Here is a 15,632-nt window from a genome sequence, read left to right on the forward strand (position 1 = left end):
TCCACTTGAGTATTCTGATTTTGTGTAACTTTATACATTTACTTGACTATCTCAGAGGCAAATGCACTTTTTTTTTAACAATATATTTATTGACTTTTATATATTCATGTACAAACATACACTTGTAAATATACACACAATTATACCAAGTATGTAGACCTGTGCCTGACTAACAAAGGCACCTGCACTATTACAACTGTTGTAAACAAAAACAAAAACAAAAAAATTACAAATAAACAATAGGCAAATGTACTTTTTACTCCACATTTGTCGACAGGTTTAGCTGCAGTTTTTCATCTCCTTCCAATGAAAACGGAATGTTTTTCAAATATGTTGAAGGATGATGTGTTCTTAATAAACTCAACCATCTTTATCCATCTGGGATTTGGTAGAAGATGCATTGGCACAAAACTGAAAACAGGCATGTTTTTCTGAGCTTGCGTAAAGTTGACTTTTTGGAGATACATGGTTCCCACAGGATGAATATTATGATTATTGTGGACTAAACATCCAACAGGTTATAAAATAGTTCAAATGAGCTCATACTTAAACATGTACAGCAGGAAAATGCAGCTTTCATGTTAATGCAGCAGGAACATGATACATTTGAGCAGGAAAATTATAAATTTACTGCATAATAACTGTTTTCTTTTTATATTTTAAGGACATATAGTTGATGATGCTTACTTCATGTTAAGTAATGTCAAAATCTTTACTCATAGTGAAGTATTTTCAATGTGTTTTTTGTACTTTTATTTAACTACAGATACAGATGAAACAGAAACAGATAAAATATACTAATCCATTCATTCTAAAAGGACGTGAATACTTTAAAAGCCTCCTTTATTTACTTAAATTTGCATGTTCTTGCTCCATAAACAGTGGCCACTGCACGTTAAAGGTTTGTTTTTTGTTTCCATATCAGTGTATGAAGCAGGGAAGATGGCGAAGTCCGGTCAGTCTGCTCAGGTTCCTGTGTATCCCTACTATATTCCTGGTGTGCCTTCTGTGGTCCCACTGGCCCCCTCAACACTGGGGGAACCCAAGATCACCTCCATCCCATCGGTGAATAATAATCTGGCTGGAGGTGAGTCTGACTGCAACAGTTCGTAACTCTGGCTACACCGAACACATAAGGCATGTGGACCGTTTATGGAGTGGATTTGTCTTTTTACTGGTAACACCTGCAGCGCACATGTAGGGTTGTGTTGTTTAAGTCTCCATGAAAACACAACAGTGAACTTCTGTTGTGACAATGCTGTGAACATCAACCGACTAGAGCAGGGGTGTCAAACTCATTGTAGTTCAGGAGCCACGCACAATTGAATTATTAAATCGTTTACATTTACAAACTAACCTTTCACAAAAACATAATTTACTGCAGCTAACTGATACTAGGAAAATAAATATTGTCAGGGTTAAGAGTGATTTCCAGTTTCCATTTGATTTAAGAAAGAAATGGAGAATATTCATTGACTAAAGCAATAAATTATTATTACTGCAGCTAACTGATATTAGGAAAATAAATATTATCAGGGTTAAGAGTAATTTCCAGTTTCCATTTGATTTAACAGAAATTGAGAATATTCATTGACTAAAGCTATGAATTATTGTTAATGTAAATGTCAGTAATGTGTGTTACGCCCCGGCCTAGGGGTTCACCAGGGCGAACATAAAATGCTCACTTTTGTCCCCTCCCAGCTCCCAAGCACACACGTCAGTCACAAACTAAAATTCACAATATTTATTCTTTTAAAGCAACTAAAGGAGGGTTAGGGGAGGGTGCGGCTAAAACAACAAACAAAATGTCTTCTTGGGAGTTCACACCAAATTACCTAATCAAAAATAAATGCAAGAAATAAAATACAGAAAACTTACCTAAACTCCCCAACCAAAGAACAGGAGAAAATGGGAAAAACAAAAGAGCCGACCTCCCCTACCAGAAAAAGGTTCAGTTTACAAAAACTATTTACAATGATATACATTCAAATTATCACTCGAGCCCACGAAGACTGACTGTCACACACAGAACACGGGGTTGGGAGCTGGCAGGAGGCAAGAGAGGGAGGACGGAAGCTCAAGGGCCATTTTTAAAGGGGCCGGGCAATCTTGTTCCACCAATCCACTTCCTGCAACAAACAGACACAAAAAGGGCACAGCACACCTACAAGATGGGGGAGAACACACACACTAAACAGAAAACACATATACAGACACATATAAATAGACAAATTATGACCCAGGGTCATAACGTGTGCCATTTGTTTTCTCAGTTATTTAATTCATTAGTTTTGTGCTCAATAAAAAATCAGATAGTGTCAGTTACATGCTTAAGTCTCTCACTTAAATAAATGATTTTCAGTTTACTGTCAGACAAGTAAAGAAACCAGAAACTATAGTAATTTAAGCAGCTGGATTTTGAAAAATTTTAATATTTTTTCCTTAAAAATACTCAAAGTGATCCATCCATCCATCCATCTTCTACCACTTATCCGGGGCCAGGTCACAGAGGCAACAGTCTAGAGTGATACTCAAAGTGATTAATTATTAAATGGTTTGGTGATTGATTCAATAGTTAACAACTGTTGGATTGTTGCAGCTCTATTTATGAACCTTTTCTCTCTAAAAGGGCCAACACTGTGCATTAAAAATGTAAAGTCTTGCTTATTGTTTACATTTGCACCATACATCTTTATTCTGCATCCCCATCATTCATGTGTTGTTGTCACGCCTGGTGCAGTCAGTTTCAGTGATTGTAGTAGAAGTGTAATGTTACAACTGCTGCTCTGTGAATGGTCTGCATACTTTACATATTCAGCCATGAGGTGAGACACAAATACGTTAGTAATTATGTTGTTTTCCTTCAGCCGCTCTGACTTCACTAATCCTTGTTTCATTTGTCATTTAACATCCTCATATCAGACTCTAACCTAAATAGAAACTGTAGAAGTGATGTACATGTCCATCAGCCACGTGCATGTTTGTGTGTTTACTCTGTCATTAATGTGTGTTGAGTTTTGTATGTTCAAACCCAAGTGTATCTTTGTGCGTCCTTGCATGATTAAGTGTCTGTTTGTGTGTTTGTGTGTGTGTACGTCTGCCCACATCCACAGTGCGCAGTGGTTACCGACTGAAAGCCAGTCCAGACCAGGACTCAATGAAAATCTTGTACTACATAGAGAAGGAGCTGGCTCAGCTTCCCTCTGCCAAGATGGCTGCACTGCAACGTAAGCCTGCACAGATTAGGCCACTTTGTGTAATCTGTGTGGCAGAGTGTGTGCGTCCATTGTGCATGGTTTGTGTAAAGTCATTAGTTGTAGTTTCCATGTAATCCCTGGAATGCTTTCGTAACACCTCACGGTTTCTGTAGAGATTTTGGTTACAGAGGCTTTTGACTCAAAGTGGATGAAAAAAAGCAAGTTCTGAAACACCAGGTAGAGAAAAGACGGAAGTACAAATTATAAAAAGAAAAACTGCTGTTACCTTCAAAGACCACTCTTCAATTCTAACACTACTCATGTAGTATTTACATAGAAAAAAAAATTCTTTTCCATTCTCCAAACTGATCTTAGAGTCTCAGTGACAAAAATGCACCACGGAAAAGGAGGCCTGATAGAGGAGTTATGAGGACACACAGGTTTATCCCCTGTTGTTTCACAAATCATATAAAAGTGGCATGATAGTCTAGAATATACAGTTCCTAACTCTAAAAATAAAAGTGTGCTTATTCATTCAGTAGGTTGTATTATTTATTTAAGATAGTCAAATGGGTAAACTGCTGTGAGTTCAATTAAAAGTCAATGTATCCGTTTTCTTCAGCTGCACATCATAGAATAAATAGTACAGAGATGATACAGCTTTACCTCATGTCATATTTAACTGAAATTCAACAGTTTCAAAGCGAGATGTCTCTCTTCACGGCTTGCCTCATCCTCTCGTATTTTGGATGGGAGGATAGGAAGTGAGGAATATACAAACACAGAATGAGAAGAGGAAAGAGAAGATGAGGGACACAGTGATGACCAAAGAACAAAACCTCCCATCTGAAAAATGGGAGAGAATTTTAAAAATCATACTGTTTTCTTGCAGACTGCCATTTGTAAAAAGTAATATAATCCAAAAAGTGTAAATTATTTAATGTGTTTCATCATCATTCTGCAAAAACAGCAAGTTTTTTCAGGTTTATGTATTTTTCAGATGGGAGGTTTTGTTTTTCAGTTATTGACAGATCAACAGGATGTAACAGATGAGAAAATTAGATTAGCCTTTGCTGCAAATGGTGAAATAAGTGTGAAGAAGTACACCACATTCCTTTTTTAATCCATAAAGACCCAAATATGCATTGGTGGCCAAAAACATCTACTGATCTAACATGTCTAATATTTGTTGATCCACTAACCCCATCAATACATGACAATAATTGATGTAAAATATAGTTTGTCATCTTTTCATGGTCATCACATATGACCCATTTGGACGTTCAGAGGCTCCGTAGTGAATGTGGAAACACCGTCATCTTCTACAGCATTGATTCACCAGTAAAACCCATGGAGTTTGATCAATAATAGTGGATGGAGACACTTTATTTATGTTCACTTAATGATATATTTTGCTGAAACGTCACTTTTTCTTCAGTTTTCTGTGTCTGATATAATAACCCTGAGCTTTTTATACAAATCTACATGATCATTGAATTAAATATAGGAAAATACCTGATTTTCACTGGAAAAATGAAAAACACAGAAGATAATATTATAATAAATGATGATAAATCATTTAACAAAGGTTAAAATCAGAGAAAGATTAATTTGGGAACTGACATAAAGTAGCACTGGGTCTTTATGGGTTAATGCTTTAGATGTAATTCACAGTCAGCTCCTGTTCAGTCAGGGTTCAATCAGAAATGCATTAGAAGATGTTTTGATCCTAAACATCTTGGTGGGATGTCTGTGGTCATTTCTATGATGAGATCAGTCTCTACAGCGATCTGTGTCTGACCTACAGCCGGTAGCCTCTCAGAGCTGAGCTCCCTTCACGATGGAGGAAACACAGATTTCAGACACACCTATCAGACGGTGCAGATGAAGGCGCTCCCTGCCCATCGCAGACATCGATGACCAGTCAACGCTGAGAGCTCCGCCCGGCCGGAGTCGAAGGCCGAGACAGAGGGACAGAGGCGCCCACTCAGATGATGAACTGGACAACAGGTAACTCCCACATTCTCATTTCAGTTTCACACTTTGTTTTTGTTGTCTGTTTGTACTGTAAGAGTCATGGTTAGTTTAAGTCTTTTTTTTGTAATATGTGTTATTTGTCAGGTTAGAATCAGGTCAGAAAGTGTTGTGTAATATTCAGAGTCATTCCAAATCAGACTCTAGCACTGTGTCATGACTTTTGCTCTTGCTAAACTTTTGGAGATGTGTTTCTTATTCACCCAGAATTCTTGGTGTGAAATAAATGTATTGAAATGAACAAAGATTCTAGTTTATTTTAGTAAATTCTAAAAACACAATAAAGTTTAAGATGTTTTTTTTTCTTTTTATAAAGAATTGTTTTTAATTTTCATTTCAGTTGAAAAAATTTTAAATATGTTTTTGTACCTAATTTTCCTTAATAATAAAAAGCAAGGTGTCGTTTTGTCCACTTGGACTGAAACATCTTATTGCTGTTAGATTTTCATATCATGTAGTAGCTGTATTTGTGGTGCTCATGAGATTAAGATACATCACTAAATTCTTACAGTTTTCCTTAAATAAGATGTTCATGAGGTGTGGTCATTATTTGGTACATGTGATTTTCCACATAAACTGACCTATGTGTTGTCTTAACACTGCACTATGTTTAACATCAGAGAATACTTTATAAAAATGGTTTTCGACTTAAAATCTCATCAGTTTTGGTAAAGTGACTGCAACATCAGGAAAAATTAAACACACTGAAAAAAAATGAGAAATTGAAATTACTAGCGGCATTGTACCCGTGGTGCCATTGTGTGTGAAAAGTGCCTGTACATTATTGTAAATGCAGCCTTCACATTGTAGCATCGTCTGCCAGCAGTGGAAATTTCATGAATGGCAGCATAACCACTTCCGAAAATGGAGTATGGCGGCAGGGATGAAGAATTCAAAGTAGAGAGAGGTTAAAATCGCCCAGCATACCTCACAACATTTGAATACAGACATAAAATTGTGCCTAGTAGATAGTCAGGTAATGTTTCTATTCATTTGGCAAGTTTGGCAGCGATTAAGCCTGTGAAGGCTGAGGAAAATCCATATAAACGCCCTCCTGTGCTGCAACATCAATGGGACACAGAACGTGTATTACATAGTAGGATGAATGTTATTGATTGCACTGAATATGCAGCATCTCCCCTCCATGACCTTACACATCATTTATGTCACAGACTATTTCAGTCCGTTTCTGCCTCCCCTAAACCCCTAAATTAATGCAGCTTGGAAGAATTTTACATTTTTGCATGAAGATTGTTGTTACAGCACAGTGGTTAAAAACATAGTCACTGCATGTGTTCTCTGATTTTCTGCTGTAGGTGGAACCCTCGATCAGAACATCTGCAAAGAAAAACTTTAGGCAGAAGGGGCCGGACCGGCTCCCTGGATGAGCTGGAGGAATTCGCCCGGTCCTACGGCTCCCGCGGGCGTCGACCTGACCCTCCAGACCGTACATATGAGCGGGATTACAGCCCCCCCAGGCATTTCTACAGAGACGAGGAGTACGGGTGGGGCCGCCGGAGCCCTTCACCTTTACCACAGAAGAGAAGGGACACATGGGACAGCGACCGGCCGAGTCGACCGGCCCATAACAGAGGATATGACGACGCCTACCTCAACAGTGTCCTGGAGAACAAGGCCAGGGGGCGGGGAGGGGACAGGGGGGCCGGGAGGGTGGACGAGGACAGTGACACTCCATCCAAAGGCAGCTCCAGAGGCAAAGGCAGTGACAGCTACTACAGCCGGTCGCCTAGCAACCGACCCGAAGAGGATGACCCTCTGCCTCCGTACTCTGAGCTGGAGGCGGAGCGGTACCGCAGGGCTGAGCCGCCCACAGACCGGTACCGCACCGCAGAACCCCCCAGAACAGAGCGCTACAGGACCACCGAGCCGGCCTCGAGGCCCTTCAGTTACACCCGGCCCCAGCAGGGGTTGTCCCATACAATACAGGGCCGAGAGGACCGGGACAGGAACCGGAACCTGGTGAGTTACTTGTAACAGAAACAAGGACCTTCCTCTTCCTCTTCTTCTTCAGCCCTTCAGGAAATAAAACCTCTAAATCCTGTTACACGAAAGATATAACAACAGGTTGGTGATATTCAGCATATTTCATATTGTCAACAAACGAATGAAAAGACCAAATATGAACATGAACTGATTCTGCCAAATAATTATAAAAGACACTTAAAAAATAAGTCAATACTGGGCTTCTGCTAAAATTAGTCACATAAACACATCTAGTGTCCACTCCTGCTGGGGCACATTTACTATAAATAGTAGTGTTTAAAGTGTTGTTTTCAGAAAGTTACTTATCTGGTCTAAAGAGATTTAAGACGGTGACATATAATATACACTATGTTCTCAGGTGAATCCAAATAAGAAACTCCTGCCCCTTAAAACAGTGTGAACTATATATGTTTAGCTGCTTTAAATGATCTTTTATTTTCAATGAAAGGGGTCAGTTTCATAAAGGTGTGTTAGAACAGTCTCAATTTTACTCATAGTCGCGGAAAAAATTATTAGACCATTAAAAATCATCAAAAACAATGGTTATGCAATCAAGTACTAACTCCTGTGTGTATCATGTGACTAAAACAGACAGAAAAGAAAACATGGAATGCCTAAAAGCACTGTTTTTGTCAGTACAATGCCATAGATATTGATGTAAGAACTGAAGTGATTTTGGTTATTATGAAGAAAATCATGGAAAACGGCTAGATATCAGCTCTGAAATTCAACTCTTATGAGCTATGTTTGTTCTTATCATTATATTTGTCCAAACAAATGTACCTTTAGTTGTACCAGGCATTAAAATGAACAAGAAATTTAAGAAAACAAGGGGTGGTCTAATAATTTTTTCTGCGACTATAGATCACAGATAGACTATTTTAGAAAAGTAAGTTTTAATGTTTTTAATCTGTTAAACCATCTGACAAGAAAAAAGGGGGAAAAATGCTTTTTTAGGTTAAATATTGTGGAGGTAAAATGAGGAGAGAACGGGGAGGTTGAAAGGCCACTGTAATCTAAAGAAATTATTTAGTCCAAGCTAAATATCCTGAACATAATGTACCATCAGTGTTAATGCCTGACACATTAAATGTCATTATTTTTTCCATCTTGCTGTAACTGAATTTTGCCATTAAAATACAGTTTGTTAGTGTCTTAAAAGCCTGATTTAGTGGGATGTAATAGTAGAAATTCAATATGATGTGCATTATTATGTTTTCATTTGTGTATAATCACACAAAAATGAGAATCAGTGTTTTTGTCACCATGGAATGAGGTGTTTATATCTGCAGAGGGTGTGGGTTGTCACTAGTCTACCCTGTTTCTACAGCAGCCCAACACAGACTTTCTATTGTTATTTTTTCCAGTTTATATCAGTATTAAGGTGCATTACTGTCACCTACTATGTTTGAGTATGAAGTTTATATTCACTTATATAAAAAGCCAAAAATAGACTAAACTAGAAGCACTCGGAGAGCGCAGACCTCCGCCAAGGCTGATCAGTGGCCCCCCCCCGTGGGCCCCCCCACCCCCGATCACCACCAAAATTTAATCATTTCTGCCTTATCCCATTTCCAACAAACCCTGAAAATTTCATCAAAATCTGTCCATAACTTTTTGAGTTATGTTGCACACTAACGGACAGACAAACAAACAAACCCTGGCAAAAACATAACCTCCTTGGTGGAGGTAATAAGTGTCTGCTTTAATGAGGTACAATGTTGTAATCTGCAACTTCACCACTAGATGTCACTAAATAAGTCACACTGAATTAAAAATGTGAAATTTACCCTGAAAGTAAAGTTTTCTGCTGGAGTGAACTGAACTGAGTGGTTTGAAGTAGCATCAGTCACCCATGTTTTTCACAACTGCTCCCACAGATTTGTGCGACAGATACATTTCAACATTTATCTGCACACTGCAGGCAAATCTGACTTTTCCATAACAGTTTGAACAGTACGAATGTGATTTTTTTTTTTCACATCAGACTGAGGCCACTTTCATATGTGGTCCTAAGCAGAAACATATCTGATGTTTTGCAATGTGACTTCAGTCTGAATGGTCATGTTTCATTTGACTTTTTTGATACTGAAATGTAACAGATGTCACAATTCTGCGCCGGAGGAGGCGGGACCTGGCCACATCCATATCTACTTCCTGACATTATGGCTACGTTCAGACAGCAGATCTTAATGCACAATTCAGATTTTTGGGGGAAATCTGATTTTTTTGTCTGCTCATTCAGATCACACATTAAATGTGACTTCTGTCAGTTCTGATTATGAACTAAATGTGACCCTGAAGTGACCCGCATGTGCAAAAGAGGTCCTGATGTAATACGTGACCACACAGGCACACAGTGCCATGGCTGTTGTTGTTTTTCCTGCCCTCCTCCTCCTGGGATGCAGAGTTGTGACGTCACATTTCAGTGACGTAAAGGTCAGATAAATGCGACCTGGCTGTTCAGACTGAAGTTTCATTGCAAAATATCAGATACGTATTGGATTTAGGACCACATATGAAAGTGACCTGGGTTGGATTTGAAAAAATCGGATTTGTGTTGTTCAAACTGTCTTTAACAGATCAGATACAGGTCACATACAGGCAAAACATTGTATTTGGGTTACATTTGCTGCAGTCCAAAGGTGGCCTATGTGTTCAGCTGTGCATCCTGGTCACTTCAGGATCGTAGACTGTTTACACATTAATCTGATCTATTATAATGAGAACAACCACACAAAAAAAATTGGATTTCAGCAAAAAATCTGATATGAGCATGAAGACCTGCAGTGTGACGTAGCCGTAGTCCACATCAATCTCAAAATAACAAACATAGATTTTGACTGAACAAAATGTTGTTTTTGTCTCAGATTTGTTGACAGTAACAAAATATGGAATAACACCAGACTTTTCTAAACATTTGTCAGTATTTGTGGATTTGTGCAACAACTGTCTATGTCTATGTACATATATGATTACAGAGTCTTAACACTGTATTATTATAATCCTGTTTTACATGATTAAACCTGTAGCATTTTTTTTTCACAAATTAACCCTGAATTAATGAATTCACACGCTTACAATCTGCTTCCACTGGAATCGCTGCTGCAGTCACTACTAACACGGCTTGAGCTGCTTGATTTTCTGTGAATGTGATCCAACTGTGATGCCTCAGGCTTCAGGACGGACTCACTGAGCGTCAGCGTGAATGCACTCAGTCCCTAATGTGTGGCCTCTTGATGTATTTCCTTAACAGAGCACTGCACTGAGCAGGGACTCTCTCATAGTGTGAGTGGGTTTCCCAGACAGCGCCGCCGGTCCATTCATTTTAACCGTCCTGTTTCCACGCAGGAGGAGCTGCTGTAACAGTTACACCTTCACTGCCTCACTGAAATAACAGCAAACACGTGGAAAACACTGAGAAATGAACATGCACCGAGCAGCACATGCAGCTGATTGGTCCAGTCCAGGACAGTTTGTGGTTGTTTGCATGCGCATGAATTTAACCTGTTTTTATGCATGTTTATTTACCTGCAGTACACCTGCCTCTGGTTCCATTGGAGTGACTTTTATCAGTGCCAAGACATTGTGTTCTATCTGCCAATTTCAGAACAGTCTTACATTGTTCCTTCGTGCTTCTCAGGTCCCACTTTGTATTTTTGTCTTTGCCTGTTGTTGATATTGTACTGTATGTTAAATACATTGAATTTGTTCTGCAGATTTTAATTGCACTCTTTAATTACTTTTTCATTTTACATATTACGACTGAGAGAGAACACACATATGCATTTTTGTATCTTTTTTTGTTTTGTTTTCATAGATTTAACCTGGATTATTACTTTTCTCAATGAATGAATTCACCTGAAAGTGATGAAAAAGTGCCCAGATGTTAAGTGTATTGCTACATAGGTAATGTGTGCACTTCCACATGTTACATTATAAAGGTCCAAGATGGATTTATTATACTTTAAAGAGTAGATTAATAAATTCACCCATAGTTTTAACAGATATCTTGGACTTTTCTGTTGTAGTAAATCTTTGTCCGTGCACACGTTTGTTATTATCGAATAAAACCAGACTTGAATCAGGGGAAGTCAACATTAAAGACGTTTATCTTAACATTGTAGTTGTTTTTGATAAATCTGTTATTGGGTTTATCTCTTCAGTTTGCACCTTTTTTAATGTCTCTGTTTGGTGACACAAACTGGCCTTTGTTTGAATATATTTGCATTTTCATTGTTTTTATACGTTGGATTTTGATATAAAAAAAATAAAGTGCTATTGTTCGTCATAGATTCTGATCTTTGAGTGGTTGTTGTGTTTGACAGTGTGATAATTTGTGTGTACTTTGGACAAAGTCTGTTTTTTTTATCGCAGCTTATCAAATATACACAATGATAGTAAATAAACAGTCAGCCATTGAACAGAACTCAATATAATCAGAAAACATTATCAGCCAAGTAAAGAATTAGAGCAGTTATATTAAACATTTTACAGTGTGGATGGGACAGATACCAAATCATAATCTCAAAACATAAAAATTATATTTATACTTTAATTACAGTTATATATTTTCTGCACTTTTTCTCTGACAACAAATATGGAATTTGCTTCCTCTTAACCGTTTGCACTTTTCAAGTAAATGTTTCGGATAGTATTATGTAGTCACCAGTACATTTAACATCCATGAAAAATATTAATTATTACACATGACACATATTCACATTTAAAAATGTGTACACCAACATGTTATTTTTAAAGTTAACTGTTCATTTTATTAATATTTATGTTTTTATGATTTTTTTAAAGCAAATATAAAGCAAAAAATTAAAGAAAATTATGTGCAAGTAGGTTTGTCCACTACATAATCAGTTTAATTGCATGAGTCATACTTAAGAATAAGAAAAATAACCTTGTAAAACATGTTTTTATTAGAAATGTGGGCTCATATTAAGAAAACATGCAAGGTATTTCAGCTCATATTGCGCTATATTTAATGGTAACACAATAAAATGATGGTTTCCACAGTCTACAAAGAGAAAGATGATTATCTTTATTATTTTTAGAGTGAGCTTGGACAACTGCACAGCTTCCCTTTTTAAAATACAATATTGTTCCAATATTTTTCAGTGGTTCTATTGAGAACAAAAAAAAGGATTTTCAAGACAGTAAAAAAAAAAAGCTTTGTTTCTGGAAATTTCTTGGTTTTTGCCTTAAAAAGAAACCTATCCCTGACAAGCACATTTTTTACTTAGAAAAGTTATCTTATCTTATCTTAAGGAAATATATCTTAACTTTTTTCTTGATAAGGTATTTTAGCTTATATTGAGCTGAATTCACAAGAAACAAGATACAACAATGGTTTGCATGAAATTCCACTAAAGAAGCAAGATCAGCTCCAAGTGTTTCAATAAAATGGTGAAAATAAGAATGCCTCTGGTACTTTAATTTATGACAAGTTTGCTTATTTTTAGTATGTCTTTGAAGAAATCCTGTCTCATTCTGAACAATTTTTGCTAGTTAGTTTTCTAAGATTCTTAAAATCACTTCAATCACTAACGTCACTACTTCAACATATTAACTAAAGTGCAAATTCTTAAAGTAAAAACACTTTAAATCAGCGTTATCAAGAAAACAGAAAACTCCTTTTAAGTGAACATACAACAGTGTTTATTTGCTTGTAATAAACAAAACTTTCTATAAAATGTAGACTTTTTTTCTGGCTTATTTCTATTAGAGCTGTGTTTGCAGTGTAGACTTTATTCAAGTTTTCTAAAATTTTTAGTTTATTTCACATACTTTTTTGAATGATACAGAACACTTTAGTTTAATTAAGAATATTAGTATAATGTGAATATTAGATTTAAAAAAGGTATGGATACAGTGTTGTTTCCTCGTCAAACTGCACAAGTTAAATAAAGGTTCAATATAAACGACACAAAAATAACAAAAATTAAACAGAAGAACACAATGAATCTCCAAACAGTCTTTATAAATATTTAATGTACTCTGAATCCAGTTGATAAAACTGTCACGTTGAGTCTTTTCATCCACACAGTGTTTTTCACGTAATTTCAAGACCACTTCACTGAGCTGAGAGACCTACTCGAGTTCAGCTCATTTTGTGTCAACAGATGTAAACACGTCCACACAAAGAGCTGCGACACTCAGTCAACATGATTCATCTGAGAGTGAACTTTGAACTCACACTGTTTACCAAAAAATAGAAAAAAGAAAAACTGTGCCAAGCAAATGGAAACACTTCACTTGTTTTGCATGTTAACATTTACATCAAACTGTGAACTTTTCATCTTTTACCTTTTGAACAATTACAAGCTCTTCTACCCCGGAAATTTTAGTAAAAGCCCAAGAAAAGGTGACATGTTTAGTTAGGTTTTTTTTTCCAATGATTTTTTTTTAATGCTAAAATTGCAGATTCTTGAGTTTTCAGTAGTTCTCACTAAATTCTGGTTATGGGTCCAATTTGGAACCATGTATTTTTTAAGTCATTTAGACAATATGGTACTTTACTTTAATTAAAATCTGAGATCATATGGTGTTTCCATTTACATCTCAGGGGTAAATATGGAACTGTTTTCCTCTCCAGCTTTTGTTACTTTCCAGACAGCCTTTCCTCTCCTTGTTGTTTCTGATAAGGATGAAGTGTTTCCTACTGGTTTGACATTAAAATTTCTAGAATAAACTCTGTAAAAGCCCTTTTGGATTCAGACAATCATGTAATGTCAGATACATGGTTGTGGTGACATCTAATACATCTAATATTTTTAGGAGATTTAGTCTAACAGTAAAGTTAGATTTAGTTAGATTTACTTAATATTTCACAAACAATGATTTACCTTTGCAAATCTTGGATTTTTTTCCATTGACTTCAATAATTTAAGTTTATTTTTTACAAGATTCTTATAGAATATGATTCACTGGAGTAGACTGATCTTCATCAAGTTATTAATCTACAGAAGTAAAATATAGCATACACATTAATGCAGCAATAAAATAAAACATGGGTTTGGCTGTAAAATGATAATTATGATATATTTCTTGTTACTGTCTTGAGGATTACGAATGATGAAATGAATGCATGAATATGACATATTTCTATATCATAATTGTTATATTTGTTGTGATATTTTTCTTGTGTCATAGGGCTTATTTTGTTTACATTCTCACTTAAAACTCCCCTCAAATGTTTCAGTGTTTTGTTGTTTTAATTTTTTTGGAGCCTTATATTTTACACCTAACTCATAAAGACCTAAATATACACCACTGACCAAAAGCATCTACTGAACATATTTCATAACCTTAGAGCCACTAATCCTACCAACACATGTAAATAATTCGTGCAAAATGGACTACAGTTTGTTATCTTTTCATGGTCATCAGATATGACCCATTTGGACATTCAGAGGCTCTGTAGTTACCGTGGAAACACCATCATCTTCAACAACATTGATTCACCAGTAAAACCCATGGAGTTGGATCAATGACAGTGAATGGAGACACTTGGTTTGTGTTAAGCCAATGATATATTTTACAGAAAAAGTCACTATTTCTCACGTTTTCTCCATTTTTTGTATGATAAACCTCAAATGCAATCTGCATGATGATTAAACTACATGATTAGTAAAATAAATATAGGAAAATATCTGATTTTCACTGGAAAAATGCAAAATGGAGAGGATAATGTTATGATAAATGGTGAAAAATCACTTAAGAAAGGTTAAAAAGAGAAAAAAACATGGGAACTGACACAAACTGAGCACTCTTTATGGGTTAAATTGTGATAATTCTAAATATTATACAATGATAAATAATATCAGAATTTTTCTGAAAATAAATGGTTTGTCTTTTGGTGAGGCTTTAACACAGAATTTTAACTTAAGTGTCGTAGTATTAGCACGTCTACTTCAGTAAATAATGTGAATATTTATGGGTTCTCTGTTTATGGAGTCAAAACAAGTTATTGAAGTATAAAAACAAGAAATTACCTGCTACTACTTTATACCATGGGACGCTTAAGTTTTTTGTTTTTTTGTTTTTTCAACTTTATTGAAAACAGTTAAGTATACAGTACAAAAATTTGAACAAATAACAAGATGTCAAAAGGGAAAAAGCATTTGAACATATAAGTTTAAGAAAATAATGAAAGATACAAAGCATAATACACAAAAAATAGTATAAAAAGTAAATAAATAAATAAAAATAACAGACCTAACAAATATAAATAAACAAATACAACAGAGAGTTCAGTCAATATGAACCCTTTCATGCATGAATTATGGGAACCTTAATCAAGATTTTTTCCAGAGTGTTTTTATTCCTCTTCAGGCATGAAAAAAACACTGTGATTGAATATTTTTATGAATCTATTTTTCATGG

At 36.0% G+C, this 15,632-nt stretch overlaps 1 protein-coding gene across 1 annotated transcript in view; it reads left to right on the forward strand.

Moving 5' to 3' along the window:
* LOC115412391 (immunoglobulin-like domain-containing receptor 2) overlaps positions 1–11,528 on the forward strand; it is a 31,449-nt gene extending 19,921 nt beyond the window's left edge. The window contains 6 exon segments of the mRNA XM_030124906.1: positions 926–1,087; positions 3,114–3,227; positions 5,005–5,096; positions 5,098–5,207; positions 6,548–7,211; positions 10,492–11,528. Coding sequence (XP_029980766.1) covers positions 926–1,087; positions 3,114–3,227; positions 5,005–5,096; positions 5,098–5,207; positions 6,548–7,211; positions 10,492–10,527 — 1,178 coding nt within the window. The 3' untranslated portion in view covers positions 10,528–11,528.
* The last annotated feature ends 4,104 nt before the right edge of the window (positions 11,529–15,632 follow it).

Source organism: Sphaeramia orbicularis, chromosome 21 (genome assembly GCF_902148855.1).
Source record: "Sphaeramia orbicularis chromosome 21, fSphaOr1.1, whole genome shotgun sequence".
NCBI classification, from domain to species: Eukaryota; Metazoa; Chordata; class Actinopteri; order Kurtiformes; family Apogonidae; genus Sphaeramia; species Sphaeramia orbicularis.